General features: G+C 42.9%; 2 protein-coding genes across 2 annotated transcripts in view; one reads left to right on the plus strand and one right to left on the minus strand.

Moving 5' to 3' along the window:
* Positions 1 to 758: 758 nt before the first annotated feature.
* On the plus strand, positions 759 to 15,554 carry znf644a (zinc finger protein 644a). The gene is made up of 6 exons (XM_008279635.1): positions 759 to 1,011; positions 5,940 to 8,385; positions 8,940 to 9,533; positions 10,474 to 10,599; positions 14,381 to 14,483; positions 14,595 to 15,554. Exons 2-6 carry the CDS (start codon positions 5,943 to 5,945, stop codon positions 14,788 to 14,790), a joined length of 3,462 nt encoding a protein of 1,153 aa, XP_008277857.1. The 5' UTR covers positions 759 to 1,011; positions 5,940 to 5,942; the 3' UTR covers positions 14,791 to 15,554.
* Positions 15,555 to 15,719: 165 nt separating this feature from the next.
* Positions 15,720 to 20,994, minus strand: part of LOC103355624 (DBIRD complex subunit ZNF326) — a 7,686-nt gene continuing 2,411 nt past the window's right edge. Inside the window, exons 4-11 of the mRNA XM_008279519.1 lie at positions 20,370 to 20,793; positions 20,154 to 20,229; positions 18,709 to 18,775; positions 17,810 to 17,957; positions 17,618 to 17,678; positions 17,361 to 17,491; positions 17,179 to 17,268; positions 15,720 to 15,927 (exon numbers count right to left, since the gene is read on the minus strand). Coding sequence (XP_008277741.1) covers positions 15,907 to 15,927; positions 17,179 to 17,268; positions 17,361 to 17,491; positions 17,618 to 17,678; positions 17,810 to 17,957; positions 18,709 to 18,775; positions 20,154 to 20,229; positions 20,370 to 20,793 — 1,018 coding nt within the window. The 3' untranslated portion in view covers positions 15,720 to 15,906. The remainder of the gene's footprint in view (positions 15,928 to 17,178; positions 17,269 to 17,360; positions 17,492 to 17,617; positions 17,679 to 17,809; positions 17,958 to 18,708; positions 18,776 to 20,153; positions 20,230 to 20,369; positions 20,794 to 20,994) is intronic.

The following is a 20,994-nucleotide window of genomic DNA, read 5'->3' on the forward strand; positions in this document are numbered from 1 at the left end:
GACATTTTGACGATAAACCGCATAGCGAAGCTTTAAAAATGACATTTTCTCAGTAATTTTCATTGTATACCTACCTGCAGTAATCATTTATTTTCCTTCACATGTCTTATAACACTGTTTTAAAAGGCCAGTTTAACCCTTGACCTCTTTATGTGCGATATTTAGATCTATCAGCTCGAGCCTAAACCTCGCGTCAGTAACAACTTTATTAACACGTTTTCACTTTGACAAACAGTTCTGTACGCAGACTGACAGCTGTAGCAAAACGCTCCCATCAAAAATTAACTAGGCCGGCTATAACAGATCGCACTGTGTGATTATTTTTGTACTTTGCAGAGTGTGTGTTCAATCCAGCGTGTTTCCTCTTTAAAACACGCGACGCGGAGAATAATTGAACCGGCTAATCACCGGCCACAAAGGCAACAAAGACCTATGAGAAGACAACCGTGGGGGTATAGTGGCAACATCTCTCCTGTGCTGGCACACAATTCTTGTCTGTGCGTCACTGACAACTTTAAATAGCAAAACCAAATGTGTGCTTGAAAAAAATGCAACCCAAACAAAAGCTGAACTTTCCATTTATCTTATCAATTAAAACGGTGATTAACCGCCATCACCCTAAAAAAAAAAAATCTGCTACCCAAAGAGATGGTCATTAACTCCGCTTCTATGCCTCCTATCTGGGCTGAACCATTACAAATCTTTCGGGGGAGCATGGCGCCGACTCGCAACAATACACGGCGAAACTGTACGACGCTGTTACTGGACTAATGTTTTAACTATAGCTGTTTTACAAAATAGTTTCACATTTAAACGCAATTACTGGAGCGATAGTTTCTTCTGTTGCGGCACAGCCAACTGTATATTCGGTTACCCTTACAAAAGAAATGATCTGTCCCACACCAGACCACCACGGAAAATGGCGACTGTGAAATAGATGGAAGACGAAAGTAAGAAATTATTCAATGCAGCGTACAAATTGTGCCCTGTTTCCATCCACACCACTCGGAGGTAACGTTGGTTTGTTTTTCTTCATTTTATTGATGTCTGTAGCGTGAGTAGCGAAGAACGCTTGTCATTAGCTGTAGTTTAGCCTGAGGAATAGGTTTTGGTATGGAACAGCCTTAATGGAATGGTCTGCAGCTCCTGCAAGCAGCATCCAACAACACAGCGTGACATAAACGCCAAAGAAACGCAGAGATATACCCTCACGGAACATTAGTACAAATGGTCGGATTTGCTCTAAAAGTAGGTGCCTTTGGTAACGTGCCCCAACTATTGTGGGCCGGCATATAACTGAACTACTGTGCTGAAAGTTTTAGCTCTGTACAAAATCCACAAAAGCTCATGTAAAGCCATTTCCGAGGTCCATTCCTTCGCAGATTTGGTGCTGCTGTGTAGACGTTAGAAACACCTTGATGTGTCACAGGAGCATTCGCATGCTATGACACTTTTATTGTCCTTCAAATCCAAAACCTCTCAGTCCTTCGACCTTGTAGCATTATAAAAGGCCACAATTAATCATCTTAGCTAAGTGTCAAGTATATTTTGTAGGCAGCTTTATTTATTTTGTAGTCAGTGAATGTTGATTTAACCAAGAAGTTAACTCTGGTGGCACAGCTAAACTGATTCATGTTAGAGAAGCTCATTCAGATAACAAAGAACTACCAATTGCTCCTAAAAACGTTTAGTAATAATTGTTAATAGTCCTGTAAAAGGCTGAATATGCTCCTGTCGCTGTTCTAATTTTGATAAATATCAATGCGTGCTATAGGCCGCATGTATTGACAGTCTTAGCCATTTGCATTTGCAATTTAGACTACAACTATTGATATTTCCACCATTGATTATTCTGCCAATTATTTTCTCACTTAATCATTAAATCCCTTGGTCGCGAAAATGTCACAGAGCAGTCAGAAGTAGCCCTTGAAATTTGGTTTAACATCCAAGGAGATTTCATTTCTAACCACCAAAAAAAAAAATTTAGTTTCTCATTACACAAGACAAAGGAACGCAGCAAATTATCACGTTTAAGACGTTGAAATTGGTGTTTTGTTTTATTCTTAAGAAATGTCTCAGTCAAAACAGTTAGCTAATCCACATTAAATTTTCTGCGAGTGGACCAATTGTTTTAGCATTGTTTGCGTTTCAATGGAAACTAGAGTTTTAAAGCCGTAGTAGCACCTTCTATTGGCTGCAATGAACATCACTCCTTAAGGTCAATTCATGCTGTCCGCATCCACAAGGGTACGCCTGACGCACATTTTGTCAACCACCCAAGTCTGCGAACATCCACGTGGAAATTTGCCAAACACAGTAGGAAGTCTTAATTTCCCCTATAACTAGCTACTATATCCTGTAAAAGCAAAGTCACAAACTAAACTAGTGCAGTACCTGTTTTATAAGTTGCTTGCGCAAACTAAAATGGTGAAGGTTTTTGGGGGTAATCCATTCTTGTCTGGACATGTCCACCTTTGCCACACGTAATTGATGACATTGATTACGTCAGTGAGTCACATCAATCGTAACACAGTGACCAACTTTTGTACGATTCTCAAGAACCGCTTGTTGGAATGACTTGACCCTCCACACTGCACTTCCCTGGTTCCCCACCAATACTCCAGCTGAGTTTGAAGTAGTTTGAATAAACCGTTGTCAAGAAAAACGAAGAACAGACACACACACACACACACATGGCCCCTCTTTTACTAGTGGGACGTCGCTACCAACAGGGCTACATTGAGGCTGTAAGAACTGCATTTTTTTCTTATTTAATGCTCATTGTAGTATGTATAGCGTGGAGCAGGTTCAAGAAATTCTTCGCTATCTGACTGTTTTTTTTGTAGTCTGGGAAAACTACTTCCACTCTAAAACCTTTTAGCAAAGCCAATTGCTTCAGGTTTAAAATGATCTAGGAAAAGTAAGCTTCCTTTCTGTAACTAGGAAAATGTGCATTTTGTTACCCTGCTATATTATTTGCAAACCTTCATCTTATTGTGTGGTTTTTCCTGCACAGAGGAGTTCTGGTGTCCCGTAAAGGTTTTAGCCAGCACCAAAGGAAAATCCCCAGTGTCAAATTGATGAGCACTATAAAATTCGCAATTCAAATCTTTCTGAATGCGTTAAATGTAGTTTTATCGGATAACTGTTAAACAATTGGAAAATACTTTTAAACACAACATCTTTGATTTCCAGCAGTCAACTGCCCTCTTATTCTTAGGCGCTATGCTTTACATTTGCGAAGGACACTGGATAACCTAGCTACGCTGCATTGTTTTGTTTGAATGCTCCGCTGTGAAATTAGCATTAAGGGTACCTTGGTGTTACTGTCTCAAGTCAGGCTGTACCAGATTCTCCAAGTGGTTTTAACAGTAGAATCAAATACCCGTTCTACCATCCAGAATCAGGCTATGCAGCCCCTTGGACTGTTAAGCCTGTTAAGGCAGATTCATGGTCTGTGTTTATGTGCGCGGGTCGATAAGTGGACTGCGGACGCGCAGTCTGTTTATACTTCAGTAGAGCTGCATCTGTCTACTACACGGCTGGTGGCATTTCCCCAGAAAAACACACAAAGAAAAAGCAGCTGCTTAAAGATTGGGCTGTAGCACTTATCAGTGATCATTCCTGAGGTGTGCCGTGCACACTGAACATAGCGAAGGGTTTCGGGAGAAATGAGAACATCCTACTGTGATTGGGCTCCATCGATAAAAGCAGGTACAAACAAAGTTCCTCCGTCCAGCAGCGAGTAAATAAGAATTTAAATAGAACTCTTTCAGTAATTAATCAAAAGGTGTAGATGACAAAGAATTTCCTCAGATAGTCTCTCCTCATACCAAATATTGGTTTTAAGGACGGCTTGTTTTCTTGGCACATGTGCAGTGAGTGTGCTTGTAGTGCGGACTGTCCACACGGTCACAAAATTTGGGTGCCACGTGGACGGACCCTTGCAGACTTGGGTGGATGGCGACATTTACTTCCCACATACCCTTGCAAACATGGACACATATGTGGAAAGCATGAACTGGCCTTGAGCCACCTCCTCCGGAATCGCCACAAAGCTTGTCAGTAAAGTAGGTTGGTTCCACTGGTTTGTTGTCCACCAGCACGAGCAACAAGAAAATGCATAGATTTCAGTCAAATTAAGTAACACAGACTCATTGCCTTCACTGTAGGTGGCCTGGTCAATTTTACTGTTGTTCTTAGTCACCTGCCAAAGGCCCATTTTGATCCAGCAAAAAACTTGCACTATGATTGTAAAGGGAAAACAAAATGAATTAAAAATTCATGACATCCATATAGTGTTGTATTGGTGCTACAACAAATGGTAAATGCTAAGCCAAAATATGAGTCAGCTCTTATGCGGTAGGTATCTATGCTGGGATATGTTGAGCAGCTACCACAGAAAATAATAAATACAATTTTATCAGTTGAACTTTAAAAAAAAATGTAAGTCTCTTCAGTGGGTAGTGGAAAAAACGACTGCAATGTTAAAAATCAAATGGGTTGTACCCATTAGGAACTGGATACTGGCTTACAAGATGCGTCCTCATATGTTTGAACAAAATTTCTCAGGAGTGCATTCGCCAAAAAGGTTTTGTAAGGTTCCTCGATGCAGTACCCTGAAGTTCCATGCACTTCTACAGTTTTGGGCCCACTGAAAATGCACATTAGCATTATTCTTACAGCAAGGAGTTCACGCGGGCTGTTGGCGAAGTCAAGTAGTCCTTTCCGGACTTTGGTGGGGCTTTGATTTGTACACGTTTTCCAACAGTAGGATGTTCAAAATTTTCTAGAAATCTTGTGCTACGTCTGGGCACTGTCCTCGGCACCCCTCAGGAATAATGAAGCAGAGTTACAGACTGACTTTCGGAAACATCCACAGGAGCCCTGTATGTTTTTATTTGTTCGATATCAGGGACAATGCAACAACCTGCGTAGCTGACTGACACAGACGTATTGTAGTATCAGTAGAACTGCTTGCAAGTCCATTGTCTACTTTGAAAGTCTGGATCACTGCATATACGCAGAAGGCATTAATTTGCCCTTAGCTTAGCGCTTAAATGGTAAATGGTTCCCACTTATACAGCGCCTTTTTTAACCTTTGGTTCCAAAACTATGTACAACGTGTTTCTCGTTCATCCATAGGGAGACTCTCATGTCCAAGCTGGCTTATTTTCTGTTGGCTCACTGGACATATAGATGTGATGAAGTAAAATAATCATGTGGTTCGTACAGACTTTTAAAATGCTACTTCATCTAAAAAGGCTTGTTTGACCAGTGCATATCACAATGCAGATGTCGCAGTAACATGGTTGGCCTCTACACCAAAATCCCCCCACAGCTATGTTCATACTGCAATAGGTCTGCGACGGTCTACACAGACAGTTGCATTGCAGTTTTTACAGGATACAGCAGCTACTTACAGATTGGGCTATAGCACCATGTCGGTGATTATTCCTGAGTTGTGCCAAGCACAGCGGGCGGGAACAGCACAAGATTTCTGGAGACTTTAGACCTGTGTTTGGGTTGTACCATAGTCCTGCGGCTGTGTGGATAAAGGTGTGGATGACTTAAAATCACCTCCTACATTCTCTCGGCATATGAAACATTTGTTTTAAGCACCAGTTGTTGGGGATGATATGCGCCAACCCTCTAGGATTTAGGTGGATGAAGAAATTTTAGTCAGGCGCACCCTTCTGGATGCGAACGAGTATACGGAAAGTATAAATTGGGCTTTTTTTTCTATTACATTGTTGAACGCTTGAGTGCAGTACATAGTGAATGAATTTACACAGAACTTGTATGCTTAAATGACATTAAGTTCTTTAGGACATGGCCACTGTGAAGCGCACAATCCTGGTGGACCATACTATAATGTCAACTCTGTATTCCATTTGTGACTGTGGAAAATCTAAGAAAGTTTCACTTTTCTGTTTCAGGTCATGGCAGCTGAAATGTCATGTCTGACAGGTGTTGATGAAGATGACAAAGATGCAGATCCTGAGATCAATGCCCTCACACTCCTGCAGGAACCAGTGAGAATGGCGCAAGAATCAACCTCTTGCAGTGATTCTTTTGGCAAGCCGTCTCTGAAACAAAACAGTGTCCTCGATGTTCTGTCAGACGAGGATATGTTGTCTCCGGTTGGCCTGGGAAACGGACCTTCTTCGCATCAAGCTACTCAAGCCCATGAACTTAACAGCATCTCCACTGAGAAAGAGGAGGAAAAGAGCATCACCCCACTAAAAACCGTGCAGGAAATTGACACTGCAGGAATTTGGGGGTTTGATGAGTCACCTGAGAACTCGTTGGATAATTTTAGTAGTGCCAGCGACCTTCATTGGGACCCTCACAAAGAGTTTATGCAGTTTCTTTGGGAGAACCATAGTGATTCCCCTGGTGAGGAGCCTAAAGAGGAAGTCTCTTCTGCCAACAGCCAAAGGAGAAGGAAACGGAAAATGGACATGGTCGTCATGGTGGATCCTTCAGAAGACCTTTACCCTGATCTGAGCCCCAAGTCATCTGAGGAACTGTCTGACACTGAAGACCAAGTAGACTCAATTCCTGTCAGAAAAGTCAGAAAGTCAAGGAAGTTCTCCAAGTCACAGTCATTACCAACAGGGAAAGTTTCCAAGTATCCCAATGGAACTGTAAAGGCCATCAAGGAAATTCTCTACAATGCACCTGCAAGAAACTCACATGAGAACAGCATAGGTCATGGGCTGTCACCTTTAAAGGGGAGGCTCACAATAAATTCTCACTCAGAGGGCAAGCCCTCATGTTACCCTTGCTCAAAATGTAAGCTCGTATTCAAGAAAGAGCATCATTTGCATCGTCATATGAAGTCTCATGTTGACTCTCCTAATATATCACCAAAGCCTTTTATATGCCGAGAATGTGGACAGTCTTTCAGACAAAGCGGTTCGCTCATTGAGCACATGTCGATCCATCATGAGAAGAGAACAAGACTCACTGAAGAGATCAAAGGCATGAATGATAAAAAGAAAGAGGAGAAAAAGTTTTTTTGCCCTCAGTGCCCATTTGGAACAAACTGCCCAAACACATTTGTTCAACATGCAAAAACACACGAGAAGGACAAGAGGAGGTTTAGATGTGACAAATGTAGCTTCAGGACTCTGAGTGAGAATGATCTTAGGAGACATAACATTATGCAGCACACTGTTATTACGGTTAGAAAGCATATCCAGAATGATGACTCTGAAATCTTCCCCTGTAACATTTGTTCTTATAGAGCTTTTAGCAAACATGTTTTCACCAATCACCTTCTGCGACGCCATCAGCTAACCTTTGAGGAATATGACGCTGCACAGCGTAAGGAGAAAAATGCACAACTATCCAAGGAGCAGCATGTGCCTACTTGTAAAACTCATGTTGAAGATGCAGAGTTTACATCTAAAATCTCAATAAAAAATCAGATCTCTTCAAAAAGAGCTAGTTCGCCCAATGAGTCCAATGACATTTCAGACTTATTCAGAAATAGCAAGATCAGGAGAGGTCCCAAGTCTCAACTTACAGAATCAAAACTTGACAAATCCATTAACGTTCTCCTGTCTCGACAAAGACACGGAAAGAAGTCTGCAGAACAGAGGAAGGAAAGCAATAATTGTAGTACATCTGTTCAAGATTCCAAAAGTGACAACGATGCCTATGATGAGTTGCCAGGAACGTTGAGTGTCAAGGCTGAAGATTGGTCTTTAGCCTCAAACGGCAGCAAGTTGAGCATAGATCATTCAACACTCAGAAAGTCACCCTCTAAAAGGAAAATGTCCACCCCATATCGCAACACCTCTGATCAAGACTCGTGCTTCATCTTACCAAAACCCCTACCGAGTCCCAAGAAAGTGAACCAAGAAGACGAAATGTCAGACTACGATGAAAAGGACGTTTTCCAGTTCAAGGATACCGATTCCAATTCCAGCATGTTTGACAATGGTATCAAGAAAGAAAAGCAAAACATCATTTACACCTATAGCAGAAGAATGTCTATGAGGGGTGCTCTCCAGGCCTCTAAAAGGCTGTTTGAGAAAATAAAGACCGAAGAGCAAGAACACAATGACCCTGAAATCAAAGAGGAATGCATAGAAACGGAAGTATTTCAAGAAACCTTTGAGGCCCACCAAATACCATTGGGCGAAGCTTTCGGAGATGATTTGTCAGAGTTTGAATCGGACCGCAAGAACTGTCCATACTGTCCCGCAGTCTTTGAGTCAGGTGTTGGATTGTCCAATCATGTGCGAGGACATCTTCATAGGGTTGGACTTAGCTACAATGCACGCCATGTTGTGCCTCCTGAGCAGGTGGCTTCTCAGGATAGAAGGCCACGAATTCGACGGAAGATTTCAGCTTACCGGCGATTGAAAAAAGGTACTTATTACATGTTTATCTATTAAGGGAAAGCTTTCATTTTTTACAACTCTCCATAATGTTACTGTGTGTTACAACTTGCTCTGGCTGTCAGGTTTATTGGTTATAATTGAGCACTGAACCAGAGTCACTGCTGAGATCTCATAATGTGGCACCATTGCAAAATGAACAAAACAAATCCCAGTTTAATCTGATTTTTGTAGACATAAATTTCACCTATCAATGGAAAGGGCTGGTAATGGGGCCGGTCCTGTAAGTGTTCACACCACCTCATGCTTGCTAGCTGCATTTGGAAGCCAACTCAGCACCGGTTGACACACATTTTTTTGGTGTAATGTAGAAATATTGAAGACGATGAAAAATAGAATTTGTGAGAAAACCTGACCACCTTTGTCATGTAAAACCAACAGACAAACCTATGAAAATTGTTTTAAACTGGGTGTAAATTGTAGATTTCCGTTTTTGTATTGTGTAATTTAGCGTTACACAGTTGAAATGTGTCATATACTTGTATTATGCAAGAGTTTCTTTCTAATTTTATTTTATTTTTCCAGCATTACAGCTAGAGTCGGATTCCGAGACTGTGAAGAGCATCCACTCCTGTCCATTGTGTGGGGACTCATTTGATAACAGGACTGGGCAGTCCAACCACATACGAGGACACCTCAAAAAGCTTGGTAAAAGCTTTTCTACCAAGAACAAATCCCCATTAATTTTACTGCGGGAGCTGATGCGTGACAAGAAGGAGTTCCAGCGGGCCCTTCAGATCATTGGAAAGAGACGGAACCATTTCCACTATGGTGCTTCACCAAAGCTGCACGGTGCTGATCGTTTCACGTCGCCCCCCACTGGAATCCCAAAAAGTAATTCGATTACAAGCGTTTGCACTGATGCCAAACCACTGATGCCCACGTTTTCTTTAGCGGAAATCGATTCCGACAAAAAGCAACTGGAGACTAAGTTGGATGTCAAAGATTCACTCTCAGGCACAACTGCCTTGATAGGAATTCTGAAGAAGAGGAAGTGTCAGGAAGACGCCAGACTAAAGGGATCCTCTCAGATGTCAAGAAACGTGGTAACAGTTTCTTCAAATAGTGAGCACAGTTCAGCATCAAGAGTTGCATCTTCACTGCCAAACTCAGTATCGGGTAAGTCACTTCCTCATGAAAGTAGATAGATAGGTTTTATACAGAAGTACACTTCCCGCTGCATGTCATTCATCACATACAATTGTGGACAGATTATTAAGTACTGCAGCCAGTTCCTGTTGGGTGCACGTGACTCGTAATGTCAGATAATCCAAATCTAAGTGCTTGATATGCTTGTAGCTGAACTTCCCATCTGATCTGGCTTTGTTTGCACTGCCAAAAGTGACATAATCAGAGTGCATTTCTATTGACATCTTCGGTGTAAACAGTTGTAATGCATTAGACTTGAGACAGGAGATTTAACATTGTTTGTCTTATTCAAATACATGTGCTACATATGTTCACATGTATTTGTTATAGGCCATCTCTTTAGAAGGAATCAGTCAGGAAGAACAGATTATTAATTATTAGTAATTAGTATTAGTTAGACTAAATTTACTTTTTAAAACTCACATTGAAACGTTTACTTTTCCAGCTTCTGTTTTGAAGCAGACATCTGAGATTAGCAGATTTTCTGTGTTGATATAGCGAGGTGTCATCAGCGTAAAGACGTAGAATGAGATGGTCAAATTACTTTCACAATGTGTGGCTGAAAAATGAGAGTATGAAGCACATAATAATGCAGACAGTTGTTGTTTTTGTCATGTCTCATAACCTTAATTGCACTAAAAAAGGACATGGAAGAAGTTATCCATACTGACTTGGAGTATTTCTTACTGCTACGATGTGGGAAATCTGATGAAGATATGTTTGCTGTAATATGTATTTATAAAGAACTACAAACTAACTCTTGAAGCTTGGGATTTGCTTTTGAAAAGGTTAAAGACTTGGCTTAGACATCTTAAGCTGGCCACAGACCAGTCCTATGCAGTTCCTCAACACTGAGCAAATTTCTGGTTTCACTTATTTGCTTGTCTTTGTATTTTTCCATCTTTTACAGAGAAGGGTGAATTCAACAGGAAGGTGTGCGTCCATTGCAATGCAACTTTCCACAGTGGAGTTAGCTTGTCCAATCACCTCCGGGCATATGCAAAAAGAAAAAGGATTGCCTTACTCGAGGGAACCAGTAAGTGCCGCCAGTATCAGCTCAAGTCAGACTCAAGAGAAAACAGCCTCTTCAAGAGCACAGTAACAGTCTGACTGGCTCAAATATGTGCATTATGTCAGATTACTTCCATAATTGGACCCTATAGGCTTTGTGCATATTTGAATGTGGATATCTGTTTCTCACCAAAGCTTACCATGAATTTTTTTTTTTTTTTGAGGTAGTGTTGAAATATTTCAGAACACGTGGGGTGTACTGTAGAGCAGGACTAATGAGTTTGTGAGGTTTTCAGTGTCATGAAGGTGGTTCTTTTTTAACCTGCTCCATCACCGTGACAACTGATGCTGCACAGCCAATACGCTCCAGGTTTTGTTTGGAGATTGGGATTTAAATTGGCTCTTTCCCTTTTGCCAGTTTTTTTCCTGACCACGTTTCCTATGAGCGAACTGAGGAAATACGTTATATATGCAAACCTGTTCAGCTATACGTCAGCGATCACACCGAACAAAGCTGTCGGTTACGTCAGCACAGGCTGCATGTGTTGAGTTGCCATGGAAACCTACATGCATTCAGTCATCGAGGCATATATTGTGTAAATATGTTTTTATACTTGGTCCTGATTTAAGTCTGTTTTACGCTGCTGGTGTTGCAGCTAATAGCACACAGATTAGAAAATTGATTAATCCATTGGGATTTAACAGAGAATATTAAAGTAGGATCATAAATTCAGTTTAATTTGGCACAAACTGAAGTTATTTCCACGTATCTTTCACTATGGGGCAGTGTTAGACCTGAATGCAGTTGTGAAGCATCATGTTTGTATATGTAAAATTGGGGAGCTTTAATATGCAGCTGTATATATATATATATATATATATATCAACAATTTTCTACCAGCCTTGTTCTCTTGCTTTATGTGCAGTAACAGTGCTGTTGTATTTATATTTTTTACATTCTTCATAGCTCTTCTTTATAAAAACCTGTTCTTTGGGGCTGAAGTAGGTAAGTTTTGTGTGGAAGAAGTCACATGATGCACAGAATGCCCCTTTTTATGGGAAGTAAACCACCATCATGATGCTCATTATCTCTGACTGGGGTTTTAGGGTTTATCAAGCCAGTTTACACAAAGAAAGCCAAGCTATGTCCAGCTTACTTTATAGTACACCCCTCTGCGTTTCGTACATTCTGCAGCTCACAGTCTTTTTCTTGACCTCTCTTGGCGTGTTAACCCCACCGACTCTTTACAGATCACATTATCTTATCTGTGTGTTCATGTGATACAAACAAAATGAGGACTCGCTTATAAACAGACTGCTCCGCCGTTCTGCTTGTGGTTAAAACCTCTTTAGGGCAGAACTCAGGAGAGGTCTTTCAAATACATAGAACGTCAGACCAGACCAACATAAGTGTTCTAAAACATTATTCCAGCAGCGTGAGGAGGCCGTTCACCCTGTTGCCACTTCACAAGCTGCAGATTTTCAGCTATCCTGAATGATTTTTGTATTTATTTCTAAAGGCAATGGACAATTGTTTGACAAATTCTAGCAGCAGAAACAGTAGCTTGATCTTTTGACCACGAAATAGGAATATAATCAGGCATGCATGAAGTGAAGCAGTTTACGAAGCAGTTTCTCACAAATGACGTTCATCAGCCAAAAATCTCTGGCAGAAATCTCAAAACATCAGCAGATAAAGCCAAAGCTATCTGCGTAGCACCGAATCAAAAGGGGTTGTGATGTCCAAGTCTTAAATTTAGTGCACCAGCGGTTATTTGTGTCCTCCCCAAGGTAAGACTCCAGAAGGGCATCCGCAAGTGAAACACTGCAAAGATTTTAATTGCGGCGCGACCTCTTCGTGGCAAAAAGCCTGCAGGACCTACTTTTTTTCCCTGCAGGCGCTGATCATCACAGTCATGTCGGGCCTTAACTGCACAGCAGAGCAGATGAGCTGCAGAGTCAGATTGTTCATCTCACTGGCACAAAGCCCAAGCATGAGTGTGAATAAAGCAAGGCCCAGGGCAGACATCTAAACCACCTGATTCGCTGAAAATGTAATTTAATGCTGGAACATCAATAAACAGCTTTCCAGGGGTTATCGCCAGAGTCCAGCCCGATCTTGGGCCTGAAGTCGCTGCCAGGTTCTGGAGTATGGATCGTGTTACTGTTTAATAACTTTACAGAAACATGTTCAGCAACTTATTGTGAAGACGCTGCTCGACTCCACAGCACCAGCCACGATGCGTACTCTGCTACATGTGCTGCCGACAGCGCAGTACAGTCGTGACTTGATTATCGGACACTTAACAATCCTAAACCTGCTATCCGACAGGTTTTTAGGAAAAACGAATGGAACCCATAAAAACAGCCTTAACATAGCGACAGCCTTGCATTCTGACTCCGACATGACATTTTATGTCACCAATCAGGATAACGGCGTATTATCTGACTGAACAATCCCACAGATTGGCTACGTTCACACTGCAGGACTTGATGCTCAATGAGGATTTCTTTGTGAGTTCCTTCACATTTCCAGTTAAATGCGACTTGTATGTGATCTGCTGTGTGAACTTCATACGACCCAAAAGTGTCCCGCATGCGCAGAAGAGGACGCGACGACGTCACATGCAGCGAGCGTGCTCAGTGTTTACGGAAGTAAACATGGATGGTAACGGTGGAGCATATCTGCCACTCCCCCACCGCCACCGATGGTGGAAACAGAAGTGTGAGCGCTAACTAAACTAGCATCAGCAGCCAAGTGCTGCCTGTGTGTTCTGGACACTTCCACCCTGTCAGAGCGCTGCCCCAGGGTGGAAGTGTCCCCCGACCGGGACGAATATTCTGATATTCATCATTAATTGGGCCTGAACATCCAAAGAGCAGAAAGTGCTATTGGGACCAGCCCTACTAGTTATTATGACAACTATGAACAATAATTAACAACTAATGAGCCTTCCAGCATCAAGCCCTCCTTGTATCTCGACCTCCGTCTTGACAATCCGACAGCCTTGCTATCCGACATAAAAGAAGGTTTTACATCTAGTGTCAGATGATCGAGTCACGATTGTATCTCATTTCACTAATTGCACATCCTCGATTTCTTGCGTCTTCGTCCCTCCCATTAGGGATTCAAGTGGAAGATGGGGGTCGAGGCAAAAGTGTTCACAACAGTATATATGAACTGATAATTCACAGTTTGGCAGAATGTGACGAGAAAGTGCACGTGTCACACATTTAAAGTCGTGGCGCACAACGTAGTATATACAAATAAAAAGTGACCTATGTTAGGATTGCGGTTTGTGTATTCCAACTGGAAAAGACTTCATCGAGGACACAGAGAGGACACACCTGAATGTCCTCACAGCTCCTCCAGAGAACCTCCTCGACCCACAATTGATTTCTGGGTCACAGGACGGAGGAGCTGAGGAGGCTGAAATTAGTGAAATGAGATTAGACCTGTGTGATGGCACCTTTTCTGAATTAACTCTAGCTTTTTTTCTGCTTCATATTCTTTTCAAATCACATCACACAACATATATGCTGAAACCAATAGTGATTGATTGAAAAAAAAAAACAACTGAGAACAAGGCTCTCATTCACAGCAGTGTCCTGAGAAGACATCGTGACTAATTTTAAAAGTATAAAAAATGTGGATTCAACATGTGCATTCAGTCAAAGACATGTCTACCAGTATCAGTATCGGTCAGGCTCCTGTTAACACTGACACTTTTTCATAAAATGCTAAATTAGCAAAGCTGTGCTATAATCAATAATGTGCTCTTAGCAAAGTAAATTGTGTCTTTCAGCGATTGACTGTAAGGCGGTTAGGACACGCTCCAGGCCTGGCTCAAAGAAGAAGACACTGCCCTTACCACAAACTCCAGAGGAGATGTACAGGCTCACCTGCAGGTAACCTTTTATTCCTTATAGTTATTTATAGGATGTCTGATGGTCTGTGTGTTTGTTCTGAACGCTGTACTAAGTGGAGTCTTTAACCGTGGGTCCTTGTTCTCTTCCCAGGTTCTGTGACCTCGTCTTCCAGGGTCCCTTGTCGGTTCAGGAGGACTGGATCAAACATTTACAGAGACACATTATGAACACTAGTGTCCCTCACACTGGGCTAGGCATGGTAGAGGTCACCTCGTTGCCCTCGGACCCCCCGACCCTCAAGACTGATCAAAACGGCTCTTTGACAGTCACACATGCTGCCTCATGAGGCCAACGGGGACCTTTTTAGATTTCACTAGACTGTATGTGTATGTACATTGGATGTTCTTTCACTTTTTATTTTAGTTAATGAAATACTGGCCAAAAGTACGGCACCGCTCAGCGCTGGAGGTGTCGTACGCGTTTGAACATTTGGACAGATGAAAAAGTTAATTATTTTGGATATTGTTACCTTTGTCTGTTTTTACATGGTCCATTGTTTTTGGAACGCGGTTCCGAGTGGACAGACTGTTTTTTCTTGTTTTATGCAGTAATGTAGTGTGGAATCCATTTTTAATGAAGACAACTTTTACCTCAGATTTCTCATGGTTTGAGTCAGTTTTTGTCAATATTCGGGAGCACTTCTCTTCTGTATCAATACTCACGTTAATTACACAGAATCATGTTTCCTTTGTATTGCATCATCTTCAAATCAAAGCCCACAGACTCTTTTCAGGCCAGAGTTGCTGAGACGAAGATTTCAACTGAAAGTGCAAAAAAAAAAAAATGTCTGCAAACTTGTTATGCATAGAAAGTGTTTTATAGTATTTCAGTAACTGCATTGTTTCTAATACAAAAATTAAACTGAAGGTGGTTGAGAAAAAAAAGACCCGACGCGCACAGGCCGTGCTGCTCACGCCCTTCATACATGTCACCTATATTTAATGTTTAAATATACTGTTTTGAAATAATTTAATTTTAAATGTACTATATCACACAGATACAATGCTTAAAACATTTGTGTTGTTCTAAATAAAAAAAAAAAAAAGCAAAGCAGCAACGTGACTTTTTCTAATTATTTTTTCACTTAAGTTATAAAAAATAAATCACATTTGGTCTGTAAATCACAGGAAAAAACAAACTGTCCTGTTACTGATGTGAGAGCACCTACAGCGGAGACGAACAACATCTAAACTGTATGAACACAAACAAATCAGCTGGTTTGAGCAGACTGAAGAATTCCTTGTTTATTGAGACCCGTCTTGAATGGCAGGTAAACAGTATGCTCTGCTAGCAGCCAGCACCACCGCTGACAGCGTTAATGTGTGGTTGTGACGTCCGTCGTTCTTCCACCGAAGCGTGCAGCGTCTCCGTGTAAACACTGTTTTGGAGACAGAGAAATGTGTCATTCCAACGGGTTGCCACCCTGAAAGACAAAAAAGACAGTTGAGTTTGTTAGTGAGCTGCATATCAAGAGCTCAGGAGTACAGTCGACTTTAATTACTAGTAATTACCAGCCGCCTTATAGGGTACCGCCTACTGGTGCTACTGATTAGATAATGATAAAGGATTACTCGGATGGTTTAGTCACTTGATTTGATTTGTGTTGATTTAACTGTTTTGCTGTTTTCACAACAGTTTGTGACACAAGAGCACAAATAAACCAAGTGTGTAAGTATCATCAGCAACATCTACCTGAAGCATCCAAAGTACTTCTTAGGTAGTAAAACAGAACCTGCCATCTACGATTAGCTGGTTTTCAAGTAATATTACTGCTGCATTCATTTAGATGCTGCATTTTTATGCCATAAATGTTTCAGGTTAAGCTTGTTTTAACTACTTTATTTATTGCCGAGGGCTTCAATCTGCAGCAGTGCACCGTATTGTTTAAGATGATCAGTAGTTTCTCCATCCTTTGAGAACCACAGAGCTCAGAAGAACCGTTTTCAGTTTTGTGAAAGCAGCAGAATATCCTCTACACATAAAGGAACATGAGCCTTTCAGGTTATCACCAAAGTCCCACATCTGGAGATGTATCGGCTTTCACTGGACAAACATAAACCTGAACATAAAGCTGCTGGAGAAGAAAATACTACTTTTGTACCTTAAACAGGGATCTCCAGCTCCGGTCCTGGTGAGCTGCTGTCCTGCAGGTTTTGGACGTTACAACAACACATCTGACTCACATTAATAAATCATTAACAGACTTGTGTAGAACTTGACAACAAGCTGCTGGAGATCCATTAATGTGAGTCAGGTGTGTTGCAGTAAACCTGCAGGACAGGAGCTCAGGAGGACCGGCGCTGGAGATCCCTGACCAAAGATGTAGTGGAGTAGAAGTATAAGGCTGGAAATAAAATGGAAAAACTCCAGTAAAGTACTTTAAAAGTGTATTTAGGTACAGTACTTGATTAAACGTGGTTACATTCCACCACTGCACTGGTGTACTCTAACAGGAGAGAAGTGCTGTGACGAGCTGTAATATGTAGGATTACGTATCTGAACTGTTGTACGTGACCCTCCACCAACCACAGCTTCCCCATTTGGATTTTATTTGCATCTCTAAGCAGCTACAAGAGTTGTGTATACATATATATATATATATATATGGTCTCTGTACGTTGTTTTAAGCCATTTTTTTCCATGATTCTGTTTGAATACTTATGACATCTCGTACCTTCAGGAAGTGTTCAAACTGTGGTTTCAGCTCCTTCATCATGGTCTCTGCTTTGCTGAGGCACGTAAGTCTCTGCTGCACTTGGAACTCCTTCAGGAAATCAATGGAATAACCATCACGAACAGAAACGCGTTGAAAGAACACTCAGTGAGTGGCGCTGTGCTCCAGGACAGCGGCGTTACCTTGGTGTTAGAGAGGTGTTCCTGGGAGGTGATGTGCGCCTGCACCTCGGCTGCAGATGTGGATATGAAGACTTTGCAGGCGGCACAGTGAAACATTTCTACCCGTGTCATGTGGTCATTCTCCTGCAGGGCTGACAGTTCAACGATAAGGCTGGATTTAGGGATTTACTCTGATTTGTCTGGAGCAGGAATTACTGCAACAATGCAACGGGTGTCTGTCATGATTTCTGACAGCTTCACTATGACGGTGTGCTTACCTTGCAGTGCACTGTCCTCTATGGGTCGGCTGCAGTGCTGGCTTTTATACAGCATGACTTCCTACAGAAATAAAAGCCTCCATCACTGTCCTGACAAGCCAGCACTCGCAGATCTGTGAATGTGTCTGTGGTCTATTTAGCATTTACGGGAAAAAGAGTTCAGTAGAAGAAGCGTTGGACGTAGAATCTTACCTGGAGGAAGGCAATAGCCATATCATCGTAACTATTGTTCTGCTGAATGTGCTCCAGAGTGTCCCAGTGACTTTTACTGTCTAAGTGATCCTCCAGCTCCTTCCCGTTTGCCAGCTCAACCTCACAAAGGTCGCATGTGATGGGGCGCCTCGAAGAAAAATATTAAGACAGTAACTATTAAAACAGCTGAAAAAAACTGCCCTTTAAACAGCTGAGCTCTTTGTACGAGTTCAAACAGGCGACTGTTGTTCTGACTTTCTGAAAATAAGTGTTCCAGAGTTACAAGGTCCAAGCTGTGTTCACAACAGAGCTCTACTTCTGCAGAGTGCTTTAGCTGCACTCATTAGGGGATGTTTTTTTAGCTAAATGTTATCAGTATGTTTTGCCTCTAATAATTCAGAACCTCTCGGCATCAGAGTGCGGACACAAAAGCATTTAAAGCACGCAACAATAAAACCGCCATGATGGAAACGTGAATAATGGAACAGGTACGGGCCTGTGCAAGGAGGAAAGTGATTTATTTATGCTCCTCGGTGTATTGATAATCATCAGTCAGTCCAAAGCAGTTCAGTGCAAACGAGTTTCCTCAGTTTGGGTCATTATGCTAACTAGCTACCAGCAGAGCAGTACAGCTGATATCGGGGCTTTCCTCTTCTTGACATCATAACACTTTATCCCGACCGTCTCAAGACATTAACGAACGGTGAATGCAGCAGACTTGGCTTGACACAGTGGGACCGACAGATTCTTGGTTCTGGCTCTGCATCTGACCAAATAAGCGGTACTGTTTAAAAAGTGTCCTGCACAGCTTTAGCCAAAGTGCATCAGAGGACGCGGTGAAACATAACATGGCCGCTTCACTGTGTTACATGTAGTGTCTTGAACAGCTTGGTGCTTACTTGTCCCTCACTACAGATGTGCTCTTATTCCTCGACACCTTTGCAGCAGGTGGGTCTTGGTCCAGTCCTACAGAGCAACACGAGACAAAGAATTACTCAAGTTCAGGACTGTGATGTGAAGCATGTCATGAATACGAGGTGTGTCAGAAAAGTTCCAGGTGTGGTGTCACAAGTGATATATTTCAAATCCAAACTACAAACTACCAGTTTTCCCCTTCCCAGTAATCCCCCTGGAGTCGAACACACTTCTCCAGCCTTCTCTTCACGCCGCCATGCACTCCTGGAAGGATTCCTCCAGAATCCTCTCAGCTCTGTCGTCGCAGCCATCTTGATGTCGTCCACGTCTTCTAAACGGGTCCCCTTGATGACCCCCTTGAGCTTGGGGAAGAGGAAACAATCCCACGGAGCCAGGTGGGGTGAGTAGGGAGGTTGCTCCAGCACGGAGATGTTCTTCTCAGCCAGGAGCTGTGGGATGCTCAGGGCGTTGTGAGCAGGTTGTCATGGTAAAGCAGCGACCACTGGTCCTGACACAACTCTGAACGAAGCAAACACTGCAGGATCTCTTTGTGGACGTGGTGGTTGGTCGTCTGGCCCGGTGGCAAGAACCGCAGTGGATGATGGCCCTCACATCGAAGAATGCGATCAACGTGACTTCGGCTTTGGACTTGGAGTGTCTTGGTTTCTTCGGCCTTGGCGACGTCGGACTCTTCCCCTCAAGGCTCTGGTGTTTGGTCTCCGGGTTGTACTCGAAGATCCATGACTCATCACCGGCAGGTCCGGTTCGGTTTCCAGACACTCGAGGATGTCCTGACACACTTGCATGCGTCGATCCTTCTGGTCATCTTTCAGCAGTTTCGGCACCACCATTGCGCAGACTTTCCTCATGCCCAAATCTTCAGTGACGTTGTCCCGGTTCACGTCCAGCTGATTTACGATCAGTCAAACAGTCAACCGACGGTTGCCACGCACCATCTGCTCAACGTTGGATCCTGCTCGTCGAAGGCTTTCCTCTCCTGGGTCGTCTTCCACATCCTGGCGTCCCTCCGTAAACCTCTTGCACCGCTCAAAAACCCCTGAGTGTGACATCGTCTCATCTCCGTACACTTGCTGCAGAAATCCCAGCGCTTCTGACGGAGTTTTCCCCAACCGGACCAGAAACTTCAGGTGTGTTCGTTGCTCTGTGCTCATTGCTTGAAACAGAGGATAACTACATAACAGCCTGTGGAAGAAAGTTCAACAGCTGCAGAGAGCTGAGATCACAGCTAGAGACTCCAGACGATTACTACGAAGGGAAAACTCGTAGTTTGTAGTTTGGGTTTGAGATATATCTTCTGTGACACCAGTCCTGGAACTTTTCTGAAACACGTCGTACAATCATGCACCTCCAATGTTTGATAAATGGACATAAAGACAAGCCAGTAAAACTAATGAAAATACCAGCTCACCTGCTTCTGCATACGCTGTGCTATGTTGATAGTCCCGCTTTAACCTGGGTGGAGACAATCTGACAGTAGTGCTCATCTACAGAGGAGAGAAATCACCAACGGTCACACCACAGTGGTGTCACGTAGAACGGAAACAGTGACTAATTGATCAAAACTGAAAGTGCAACACACAGGATTTGTTCAAGCCCCAAGCTGCTGTAATTGTTCTGTTAGTACCTCTCTCCTGTATTCTGGCATCGTCATCCTCTCCTCCCCCGTCCTCTGTCCTCCGTAAGATACCGGGGACAGCTGGGTGGAGGAGGCGTGAATAAGCCTGTCAGGGCTGCAGCCTCTGTGGCCCGCGGGTCCACTCACGGGGCCATAACCTGGACGATTAAGTGATTCGGCGTCTGGGCTGTAAGCTCGTCGTTGTCCTGGACTGAGACCTCGATTCTCTGCGGGTCTGGTTTCGGTGCTGAACTCACGTCTGCTGCGGGCTCGGTTCGCTGATTCAGAGTATGGCACGTCCCAGCGTGAGCCTCTGACTGGAGACAAGCGTTGATGCTCCAGGTTGTTGTCCTGGCTGTGGCACTCTTGACTTTTTGACACCTCAGGCTCAGAATCTGACGACAGCGGGCTGCAGGGGTCATAGAGTTCGGTCCTAAAAGAAAGAGGGAATACGCCGTCACATACAATATTACAGCTCGTCTCATGTCACCAGCTCCACCATGAATGTCCTAGAAGACTATAGAAAGTGGTGGGGGAGGGTTTGTCTTTCTGAAATGAGATCAGATAAATGAGAGGCCGTGTCCATCCATCATCTCTACATCTTAACCCTCACTAGGGTGGTGGGGAGCTGGAG

Source organism: Stegastes partitus, unplaced genomic scaffold, assembly GCF_000690725.1.
Source record: "Stegastes partitus isolate 25-593 unplaced genomic scaffold, Stegastes_partitus-1.0.2 Scaffold0, whole genome shotgun sequence".
Taxonomy (NCBI): Eukaryota; Metazoa; Chordata; class Actinopteri; family Pomacentridae; genus Stegastes; species Stegastes partitus.

Excerpts from the sequence above, each read along its gene's own strand:
- znf644a (XM_008279635.1), top strand. The coding sequence starts at position 5,943 with ATGGCAGCTGAAATGTCATGTCTGACAGGTGTTGATGAAGATGACAAA. Across the intron at positions 8,386-8,939 it reads TTACCGGCGATTGAAAAAAG|CATTACAGCTAGAGTCGGAT; the intron begins GTACTTATTACA and ends TTATTTTTCCAG. Across the intron at positions 14,484-14,594 it reads ATGTACAGGCTCACCTGCAG|GTTCTGTGACCTCGTCTTCC; the intron begins GTAACCTTTTAT and ends TTCTCTTCCCAG.